General features: G+C 43.2%; 1 protein-coding gene across 4 annotated transcripts in view; it reads right to left on the bottom strand.

Annotated features, from left to right (window-relative positions):
* The window catches only part of atp8a2 (ATPase phospholipid transporting 8A2), a 56,777-nt gene that overhangs the window by 6,344 nt on the left and 38,075 nt on the right, over window positions 1-12,358 (bottom strand). For all 4 annotated transcript variants that reach the window (XM_034148881.1, XM_034148873.1, XM_034148886.1 and 1 more), the window contains 8 exons: window positions 9,905-10,088; window positions 9,081-9,191; window positions 6,810-6,884; window positions 5,678-5,800; window positions 5,042-5,120; window positions 4,884-4,945; window positions 4,364-4,420; window positions 1,755-1,862 (listed from right to left, as the gene is read on the bottom strand). In XM_034148881.1, the coding sequence (XP_034004772.1) occupies window positions 1,755-1,862; window positions 4,364-4,420; window positions 4,884-4,945; window positions 5,042-5,120; window positions 5,678-5,800; window positions 6,810-6,884; window positions 9,081-9,191; window positions 9,905-10,088 (799 nt within the window). The remainder of the gene's footprint in view (window positions 1-1,754; window positions 1,863-4,363; window positions 4,421-4,883; window positions 4,946-5,041; window positions 5,121-5,677; window positions 5,801-6,809; window positions 6,885-9,080; window positions 9,192-9,904; window positions 10,089-12,358) is intronic.

Consider the following 12,358-nt stretch of genomic DNA (forward strand, 5'->3'; position numbering starts at 1 on the left):
CCCGCCTGTTACTGCTAATCCCTCCATTTCTCATGTATTATCCTTCAGTTATCTGCAGGAGCTCTGTGGTGCTTCACAAGTCTTTGTCTCAGGGCGGTTACGTTTAAGGGACTAAATGCCCCATAACCCCCCCCTCCCCGAAAAAAAGAGAAATTCGATTTAAAAATAGGATGAGAAATTAAACCGTAATCTAATCTGAACATGGACTTGTATGAAATTATCTACTTTCTTTTCCTCTTTTTAACTTTCCTTTGGTATTTTATTTTCTTCTTGCCGTGGAATTTACTTTTTTCAATCCTACCTTGAAACCTGAAGTATGCGTATATATATACACACACACACACGTGTACATACATATATGTGTATATATATATATGTATATGTCTGTATTAGATACACACATGGAAAGCCATCTCCTAATTTTGCAGTTGAAATGCCGTCATATTTGGGTCCCTGATCAAAAACGTTGAATCTGGATGACTAACAGGAGGGTTATTTTCGTTATGAGCTACATCACTTTGTCTCCGATTGTCTGTTTCCCTGATTGTCTGTTTTCATATTGAATTGACCTAGTATATTATTGTGTTTTTTCCTGTGTCTTGTGCTTGGGTCCAGATATGTCGAGACAATTTAGTTTCCAGAGGGAGAAGAGACGGGGAAAATGCCTCAGACAACCGTTATGAATATCCTGCGAAACAGCTGGAATCACAAGCAAGTCACAGATGATCCACTTTCTGTGTGACAAACACCTACACACATCCATTTTAACACATTATATCACATGCTCTTTACGAAGCCCGAGGATGGAGGAATGCTGTTGGTCTCCACCGCTTTACAATCAACACAAATCACATTATTCCACACACACACACGTAGAATTATACGTCTCTTTTCCAAACCCTGTCCCCCATGAACAGATGGAAATATAGATAGCGGGAGCAGGGGGAAATAAGAGAGGTAATGGGGTAGTTAGGGGTGGAGGAAATGTTGGGTTGAGGGGGGCTGAGTGTCTCTGACCATTCCCCAGTCAGTCTGAGCAGCTGCACAGATATTCCACCGCATTCCTGATTTCTGACACAAATTGAATTAATGGGGCTGGGGGGAGTTTAGACGGCCCTGTTCTCTCCCCCTCCCACGACTCAGCAGGGCACCTCGCCGCCTCACCCCCGAAACTCTCAAATGAGTCTCTCAATCAAGGGGTCTCCGCTCATCACCAGCTCTTGAGTCAACACCTCCGCAGAGGGCAGTAAAAATCAGGGGTTCGGGTGACACGCAGCAGGTGCAGGAAGCCTGGAGCGAGGGGTGGGTGAGGCGTAAATCTCCCCCGGGGCTCCACAGAACACCCAGGAGGAGAGTCTCGTAGGCGCCATGGAGTGGCAACAAGAAGAAGGGAGGGGCAGGTGAGGGCAGGGGCGTCAAACTGCTTTTAGTTCAGGGGCCACATACACACAAATGTGATCTTAAGGGGGCGCGACCAGGACAATCATAGCAGAATAACTTTTCTGTGTAGTAATCCTGACACACCACCATACAAACTAAAGTGGGAACTATTAAGGAAGAAGTGATCCCCCTGTCTTGTAAATGTATAAAATATACACATGAAATTGCAGTTCATGTCTTCTTTGTCATATTTTACACTTTGCAAATTCATCCCCCGTATATTTGACCCCCCTGATGTAGAGGAAAGGGCTATTTTAACCCCGTCACCCCCTGTTACTGAAATGACTGACACATGTTTGTGGAGAGAGACTTGCCTGGCCAAGCATGTCGGGGGCGATGGGGATGGAGGGCCAGATGGCGGAGTAGACGGCGAAGAAGACCATCCAGAGCGCCATGCTTCCCCATACTGCCAGGTGGGAAAACTGCAAAAGAGGATGGAGATTAAGGAATACAGCGTAGGTCAGATTAATTTCATCCGGATATACACAACCTCTCCCTCACTTCTCCCCATGTCTTCCTCCTACTCTGATCTGCTGAAAGGCGACACTGTGTGAATTCCTGTGAGACCTGCTTCATTACTGCCAGGCTGTTGTGTGGACAGCTGAGCGGACAAAAGTGTCAGCGCCATCCTGTCCATGCTGCCACTCTCCGAATCCTGTCACAGTCATGGCTGCTGTTGCTTTAAAGAGGCCCTGCTATTCTTTCTGTGGTTTTTCCCTTTCCTGTAGTGTGTTATATATCGGTATTTGTGCATGTAAAGGGTCTGCAAAGGCTAACATTTTTGACTTTCGGAACATAATGACATGACTATGTGCTTCTATTGGCTAGCACTCCAACACATTGGATGTGATAGGCTAAAGGGGTGGGACATCTCTAAGCAGTTGACCAATCACAACAGAGCCGGCCAGCTAACCAATCAGAGCAGACTGGGCTCTGGTTTCAGACAGAGGGTGAAAAGACAGGCAGTATGAGAAAAATAAAGAGCTTTTTGAACATTAAAGCATGGAGACATGTGGAGACACTACATACTGATATACACCTGAACATCAGCAGGAGAGGACTCTTTAAAGTAGAGACACTACATACTGATATACACCTGAACATCAGCAGGAGAGGACTCTTTAAAGTAGAGACACTACATACTGATATACACCTGAACATCAGCAGGAGAGGACTCTTTAAAGTAGAGACACTACATACTGATATACACCTGAACATCAGCAGGAGAGGACTCTTTAAAGTAGAGACACTACATACTGATATACACCTGAACATCAGCAGGAGAGGACTCTTTAAAGTAGAGACACTACATACTGATATACACCTGAACATCAGCAGGAGAGGACTCTTTAAAGTAGAGACACTACATTCTGATATACACCTGAACATCAGCAGGAGAGGACTCTTTAAAGTAGAGACACTACATACTGATATACACCTGAACATCAGCAGGAGAGGACTCTTTAAAGTAGAGACACTACATACTGATATACACCTGAACATCAGCAGGAGAGGACTCTTTAAAGTAGAGACACTACATTCTGATATACACCTGAACATCAGCAGGAGAGGACTCTTTAAAGTAGAGACACTACATACTGATATACACCTGAACATCAGCAGGAGAGGACTCTTTAAAGTAGAGACACTACATACTGATATACACCTGAACATCAGCAGGAGAGGACTCTTTAAAGTAGAGACACTACATACTGATATACACCTGAACATCAGCAGGAGAGGACTCTTTAAAGTAGAGACACTACATACTGATATACACCTGAACATCAGCAGGAGAGGACTCTTTAAAGTAGAGACACTACATACTGATATACACCTGAACATCAGCAGGAGAGGACTCTTTAAAGTAGAGACACTACATACTGATATACACCTGAACATCAACAGGAGAGGACTCTTTAAAGTAGAGACACTACATACTGATATACACCTGAGAATGAGCTCAATATGGGCCCCTTTAAAAGTCTACATCCATAAGACTTTGTTCCAAAAAATTGGAACCAAATACTGTTCTTTTATTTGTTTTTAGGTATTTTCCTGTTTAAAATGTAATTATTTTAACAGTTTAAAAAGGCAAAGTTCATATACAGCTGTTGGAGTTTTTCCCCATACATTGCATTCATCAGATATTTATTTTAGCCCTGTTTTAAACATATACAGTATCAAGCATACTTTTTTACCATACTGCCTGCTGAGTGTCTGGGACACTACACAGGTAACTTCTCACAATCGGCAAGAGCCTTATTTCAAGGTTATTGTTAGCTAGCCAAAGCTAACACATGTTGATATTGTGTGTTGGGTCAGTAACCACATAAATGAGAATATACTATAATCCTGATGATTTTAACGGACTATTCTTTAAGAAAGAATGGGAACATCTGGGCTCTAAATTAGCGATGTTGAATGAAATCTGTTTGGCTCTTATGTTTCTGTATTCGCTCTTCACGTAACAGATGGTAATCTCACTGTGTCTGTTTTTCTCCTTTGCTGTGCAGAAACGACACTTATCCGATCCTCAATCTGTTGAAGCACATTCAACACTTCTTGCAGCTGCTTCCCAGTGAATACCTTTGATTGATTTTTAAGTGTTATTATATTAACATTTGGACATTTTTCAGTGTTTTTGTAAGTGGATAGGTTTCAAAATATTGAACAAGAATGATGGAAAACTGCGGCCACCAGTGAGTTGGTTCGCTGGTGTTAAAGAAACCTCAAGCTTCCACCACGACATCAAGGTGCACCGCATCTTTTCCCATGTCTCTCCTGAATATGAAGCATTTGGAGCAGGTTACAGGAAAACCTCACTGTGTGTGTGTCCCCCCCCGTCCCACCCATCTCCTTTTTATTTATCAACGGTTGAGTAAAATACAGCACATGCGGTGTGGCTTGTTAATGTCCTTACCTTGGTCCAAGCGGTGGTCTCCATTCCAGCTTTCAGACACACTGTAACCACCACATACTACACACACACACACACACACACACACACACACACACACACACACACACACAAAGGAGAGAATGAAAAAAACAACAGAGAAACTGAATTAGATTGCTGGCGACTGTGGAGATAATAAACATTAATGTTATATAGTAAACTCAGCAATGTCTGTTAACTATGCTGAACCCCCACAGGACTCTGTAGTCGACACACACAACACAACAAATAAACAGTACTGACATTCACGAGAGAATGTATGGGAGTAAAACGATAGTGGAGTAAAGAGAAGAGATGGGTGAATGTGGGGGGGGGGGAGAGACAGAGTGGCTAGACGACTGGAGACTCTGAGGAAGCTGCACAGTGTACACAAATACTGTGTGTATGCAAAAAGGAAAAACATCTGCATGCCAGAAGACAGGAATAAAAACTAATACAAACAAAAAAAGACACAAACGCAGATATATGCAAATAAAATGCTTACTGTGTACACCATATTTCCAACAAATAGGTAGTCATTTCCCTGACCGGTGCTGAACGGGGCGTCTGTGGGAAACACACACACACACACACACCTCATGACAAAGTGATACCAGCCAGAATTATGGGAATTTGCACGAGTTACTCAGGCGTGTTTCTTACCATGCTCTAACATTTTGAGAGGAAACCAGAAGAGAATAATTGAATGAATCAGTGCATTGATACAAGTCCCCCAGAACACCTGAGAGACAGAAAGAGAGGGGGGGGGAAAGTGAAACAAGTCAGTAGAGAGTAATGCCAAAGCACATATATGCCCCCACACACACCTTCCACTGTGTTCCTGCCATCAGAAGTGCCCTCCACACACACTCCCACACATACAGTAGGTCGGGTTGCTAGTGTACCGTCCAAAATGAAAGACTTCAGTATTCCTATGAATCTCATTAGGCGTAGCCATGGAAACATCCCAGTCCCCTATGCCACTCTTGTTTACTCGCCGGCGTCCCAAACAAACAGCAGGCATCACCCGTCAATCCCACAGGGCCTGCAAGGCAGGACGAGTCGAAGGCAGAGCTGAGGCGTGTGTGTGTGTGTGTGTGTGTGTGTGTGTGTGTGTGTGTGTGTGTGTGTGTGTGTGTGTGTGTGTGTGTGTGTGTGTGTGTGTGTGTGTGTGTGTGTGTGTGTGTGTGTGTGTGTGTGTGTGTGTGTGTGTGTGTGTGTGTGTGTGTGTGTGTGTGTGTGTGTGTGTGTGTGTGTGTGTGTGTGTGTGTGTGTGTGTGTGTGTGTGTGTGTGTGTACCTTGGTGTTGAAGCCCTCGGCATTCTGGGTGATTCGGTAGAGCTGCGGGAAGCGGAGCATGTTCTGTTGGCTGCACGGCCGGTCAAATATTCCCAGAGTGAACGGAGGCAGTGCGGTAAATATCTGCAATACACACACAGACATTAAAACACACTCTGACAATCAGCAGTGGCATTACAGAGGCCCTATTATGATGTTGGGTTATATAGAATTGTGAGCAGTTAAATGGTCTGCAAAGGCTAAGAATCCCAACGTTCCTGAAAGTCCTCCATGCGACTCCTTTGTTTACTACCATGAAATCACTATGTACCACTTCTATTGGCTAGCCTTTCAACACAAATTGTACGTGATAGTCTAAGGGGCGGGACATCTCTAAGCGCCGGCCAGCTAACCAATCAGAGCAGACTGGGCTCTGGTTTCAGACAGAGGGTGAAAAGAGGTGCTGCAGCACAGGCAGTATGAGAAAAATAAAGAGCTTTTTGAACATTAAAGCATGGAGACATGTCCCAGTAGAGACACTACATACTGGGTGTTTCTCAATGTCAAGGAAGGATGCTCCAGAGCCACTATTTCAAGGATGCTACGTCATCGAGTCCCGCCGTAGCGAGAAATTTCGCACATGTGTATCCTCCGCGCTCTTAAAATCCCCACAATGCTTTGCGCACGGACCAATTTCCCCAAATCTGTGGCGGAAAATGTAAGGCGGGGCCTCTCATATGACGCACACTTGCACACTTGCTCGCCTGTTCCACTCTTCGTTTTCCAAATGCCAGGAAGGATTCTTGCCTAGCTTCTGAAGGAAGTGACTCGGAAAACATGTCCTACCAAGGAAGCGTCCTCGACATTGAGAAACACCCACTGATATGAACCTGAATGAGAATAATAGGGCCTCTTTAAAAAGGAATTCCATAAAGCCTGAAGGTATTTGCAGACAGTCGGACATATTCACAAACAGCTGGCACTAAAACAGAAAACACTCTGCATGCGTACAAACATTTCTGGCTGAGATTAAGAGACAAAGTGGAGAGAGATTGATGTTGAGATAGCGAGAGAGCGAGAGACACACTTAAGGTGAACAGAGAGGGGGAGAGACTGAGTGGAGGAATGGAAAAGAGTTAGGGCGGGTACTCACCACGTTGTAGAGGCCTATACACCAGCGCTCAAAAAGGATCTGTCCGGAGAACCCGTTCACAAAGGCGAACCAGAGCTGGGACACAAAGAGAGGGATGAGAGGGGATGAGAGGGACAATGGCGGAGGGTAAATCTGCCTTAGGGAGGTACTGATAGTGGAAACAGCAGCAGGACGTGGCCAAATGTGTGCCTCTGTTTACAAAATGAGAGGTTCACATGAGGAACATTTTGTACTTTACAGGGTTCGTACACTTTTTCACCAATGATTTTCAATGACTTTTCAATGACTTCTCCATGACCTTTACCTAATTTTCCATGACCAAAAAAAGTACCACTGAAAATGGTTTATTTTAACATGGAACAGGAAAATAAGGTCTGCATATGAAACATGTTGTGCCTATCTAAAACAAATCAAATAGTAGGCTTACTAGCTTCTACACGCTAAAGCAACTCAAATCTCTCACCAGCAAAATACCTCATCAGTTAAATGCCATTTTATTATTCATTACTATACGATACAGTATTTATTATCATTATAGTATTACTATTTCGGCGATTAGATAAAATATAAATTATATTTGATGCAACTTTAGTTACATTTTCATGACTTTTCCAAAACTTTGGGAAAAATATTGTTTTCCATAACTTTTCCAGGGCCTGGAATTTGCATTTTGAATTTCCATGACTTTTCCAGGTTTTTAATGACCGTAAGAACCCTGACTTTATAGTGTCAGAGGAAACCAGTGTCTGTCACTTTAATGACGTTTCAGTCGTTCAGAAGGTAAGGTCATGAAATGTAAATCAAAGTATATCATAGTTCACAAGACATAACACTTTTTAAATCAGGACAAAGACAATCCGTTCCAAACAATGGTTGATTTCTGTTGGTGCATTTAAGTCAATAGTACTTTAGAAATGTGTTTATATTTATTGTTGTAATTGTAGTGTTTTCTTCCTGGTTAAAAACGGGAACAAAGTAAATGCATCTTTAGTTAACGAAAAAAGTAAGCACATCATTCAGGAAGCAGTTATGGGAATTGTGGTCATAGTTTTATGAAACATAAGAGCAATAAACAGCACTATTTACACGAGACGGTTGTCCCATTTGTTTGCGGTAATGGTTCCAAAGCGTAATGATTCTTCTGGCTGTGTTGCATTGGTTTTTAAATATAAATTATAGTAGTTGCACTTCCTGTGCCTCCATTAAACTGAAGTTGTAAAAGCATTCCTCCTGCAGGTTGTGGCTGGCTCTGAAACCTCGTTCTGATTGTATAGAAGATAATTTACTGAAATCACAGCCTTTAAATATGACTGGCTCAGGGGAGAACTTCATTAACACACACACACAGATCTGAGGGCAGATAGAGAAAATGTTTGGGGCCGCTGCTGGGAGTTGTGGCATTCCTCGGGCATACAGTGCAGGGGTGAGGTCAGATACACAAAAACACACACACCCCCATCCCCCTTATTCTGTCTCCACTAAGTGGACAGAGACAGTCTCTAACCTTTGGCCCACAGCGCCCCGCAGGGAGCCAATCATGTGAGATAATCAGGGACACACACACACACACACACACACACACACACACACACACACACACACACACACACACACACACACACACACACACACACACACACACACACACACACACACACACACACACACACACACACACACACACACACACACACACACACACACACACACACACACACACACACACGACAGCCTAAACACACACACACACACACACACACACACACACACACACACACACACACACACACACACACCACACACACACACACACACACACACACACACACACACACACACACACACACACACACACACACACACACACACACACACACACACACACACACACACACACACACACACACACACACACACACACACACACACACACACACACACACACACACACACACACACACACACACACACACACACACACACACACACACACACGGTGTGAGCGGGACAGTAGTCTCCCATGAGGACCAGCACCTGCTGGCATCCTTAATGTGAGACACAGGGTGAGGAGGGGGTGGAGCACAGCTGACACACACACACACCCAAGGTCTCGTCGCTGCTGATCTAAACACACGTTTTTTTTTTTCAGTGTGTGTGTGTGTGCAAAAGAGACAGAAAGCAGACACCAGGAGGGCAGCTCGTCCATCACTGTCAGCCATGTCGACAAACAGCTGCAGAACGTCTCTGTTAATGTAACTGTGTGTGTGTTACCTCTATAATGTATAGGACCACGTTCTTGTAGAAACAGTAGAGGATGCACTTGGTGACACGGTTGTAGCTCCACGCCCCATGGACCAATAGCAGCTTCTCTAGATAGCAGAACTACCAATCAGGGGAAAGGAGAGCAGAGAGAGATTAATTACTATAATTACAAGACAAAAAAAAGAGGAAAAAAGAACATTTAGTATGGAAATGGAGCCGAGATAACATTTAGTATGTGGCAACGAGACAAGTGGAGGATTCCCACTGATACAGGCAAGTTGTGCAAGATGCCCAGAGGCTAAGAGATAAACAACCCAAACAGCGAAAGTGACAGAAAAGACGGACTCGGCAGTAATTAGGAGAACCCTCTGGCTAGTTTCATCCAGTTGGTGTTATGGTCACACAGATAACAGATACTATTCTTGTAAGAATTGCGGGGAAAAGAGATGGTATATAAATATCTTAAATACGTTTTTTAATTGATTAAATGCTACCATTAAATAGACCTTAGCATTAAGAAGCAAATACACACTTCCTGAAATTACTAGGAGCATAAACGTCTTATGATTTTCTTATCGACTTTCCTTAATTGTAAGAGTTGTAAGAGTTCTTGTTAGATAATATGACACTTGAGTGACCCCCTAAGTTAATTAAGCTTTCCTCTGCAGTGATGTCAAAGATCAGTATGATGAGGACAGGACTCATAAGACACTTGATCAGGGTGCATGGACCGAGCGTAAATCCATTATCTACGTTCAAATTAAGCCTGTAACGTATCTGTACGAGCCTAATGAAGCATGAAGGACTGTCCTCTGCATGTCTCTACGTCCCACCTGTGCTATGGAGTAATCAGAGGAGTTGGTGGCCTGCATGCCCTCGTTGCCGCTGATCCCGACTCCAACGTGAGCCGTCTGGATCATCCCCACGTCGTTGGCACCGTCGCCTATCGCCAGCGTGATCGCCTTCACGTGCTTCTTCACCATGTCCACGATCTCTGACTTCTGAAGCGGAGACACTCTGCGGACGCAATGAGAAGAGAAGGAGAGATTCAGAATACTTTATTGTACATTAGATTAATATATAATGAACTATAAATACAATTAATTATACATAAGAATTAGGTGATGGTATTGGTGGCAGATTGTCCTCAGAAGGATCCTTGAAAAGGGGGCTTAAGTTTGTGTGTGTGTGTGTGTGTGTGTGTGTGTGTGTGTGTGTGTGTGTGTGTGTGTGTGTGTGTGTATACTATAGGCATACACAGCAGTACAAATACAAGAACACTGGAAAAAATGGAAAACAAGAAACACATTTTGAAATAAAACGGGAAATAAAACTAAAATGTTCTGCTAATAGAACTCGCTGCGTTTCTATACGTGGTACAGCGGTGCGTTGTGAGTGTGTGTTCAGGGAGCTTCCAGTGGTACTCCACCCTCTTGACCTGTATCACTGATCCCTCTTTTCATAACCGGTTCTGTGTCTTCGGTGACAATGAGGGAGTCAGGGAGGCTGGATTACAGACGTCTCCCTCGGGGGGGCTGAGAGACGACGGGGAGGTGTTGCATTTGCTGAAGTACTGCGGGTATGTGTTGCATTTTGTGGTGCCGTGTGTAACATCTGCAGACATATGAGAACACACAGCTCCAACCCATGGCCTCTGGTGTGTTGGTTTGCTGTTTGGAGGTTTAGGAAGTGGTTTCCTCATCAATTATTACTTTCCTCAACCGGCTGCCATGGAATAAACTGTGAGAACTTGAGCTGTTAATCACATGGTCTTCCTCAGGATTTAATCTATTTTTTCTAAACACTTTAACCCTTAAATGGTTTCTGTATCATATGGGATACAGTCATTTCACAGGCTGTGCCCATGTGTGAAATGGGCGTAATAACAGTGTAATATGGGTGTTACATCGATGTAATATGGGTCTAACAGCAGGGTATTGTAGGTGTAACGTGGGTATAATATGGGTGTAACAATGGTGTAACATGGACGTAAAAACAGAGTAATAGGGGGGTATTAATGTGAAATATGGGGTTAATAACAGCGTAATATGGGTATAATTTAGGAAATACCAATCAATTAATGTTACATAATATGTGAATGCAAATTTAAGGGTTAAGGATTTTCAGGACTAAACATTGATTTAAAGTGAAGTTTTTTTTGTTGCATTGTTGGAGGAGCTCAGGTCAGAAGAATTTCATTGCCATTTCTACACTGTAGCTTTGTGACAATAAAACATTTTAATCTTTTGACCTTGAAAACAATACCACAAGTTCTATTTAATAGCAATTCTGATTTTTTTTCTGAATTCCCCGTGCATTTTGCCGTGCTACCAAGACATTTATACGATCCCGTTTCCTTTATTTATGTTGTTGAAAGTGCAGCTTTGGATAAAAGTTATTTTCAGAGAGATATATATATATATGTGAATTGGTCCATCTCTCCTTTCATAACATGCTTTGCTACTGCCTGTCACTCACATGAACACAGCTTAAGTGAGCCTTGTTCTTACTACCTGCACTGCGCTGTGAAATCACATCTATCAACAAAGGAGGCGACATGTGATACTGGGAGTGGGGTTACACCTGTATAACAAAGCAAGATATATTTCCCACAGTACAGGACATGCAATTGTAGAGTCTTACAGTATGCGTAGTATGAGATAAACGTTAAAAGTGTATATAAAATGAGGTATTTAATTCATATGTTACGTCATGTGGAGTTACAGTAGGCCATTTGCCTGTTGGCTGCATTACTAGAGATTAGCATAAATCCAGGTGTTAAATATTTACATTACAATTCAGTGATTATAGTAATTACCTGAGCCTCAGTGATGTATTAGGTGATAGTGATAGTATCAACACGGGGCTTTTGGGTGGACAATACTTCAAAACGGTTCCTAAAAAGCGGAGTGTGTGTGTGTGTGTGTGTGTGTCTGTCTCTTAGAGTCATGCATTAAATCCCTGCCATGTTCGTCCGTGTTCAGATAATGATATTACAAAAATCTAATAATGTGCAGCTGCATGGAGAGTCACATGCAAACAGAATGCAGCGAGGCGCTTTGATAAAGATATGGCACACACACACACACACACACACACACACACACACACACACACACACACACACACACACACACACACACACACACACACACACACACACACACACACACACACACACACACACACACCACACACACACACACACACACACACACACACACACACACACACACACACACACACACACACACACACACACACACACACACACACACACACACACA

Source organism: Trematomus bernacchii, unplaced genomic scaffold (assembly GCF_902827165.1).
Source record: "Trematomus bernacchii unplaced genomic scaffold, fTreBer1.1, whole genome shotgun sequence".
Taxonomy (NCBI): domain Eukaryota; kingdom Metazoa; phylum Chordata; class Actinopteri; order Perciformes; family Nototheniidae; genus Trematomus; species Trematomus bernacchii.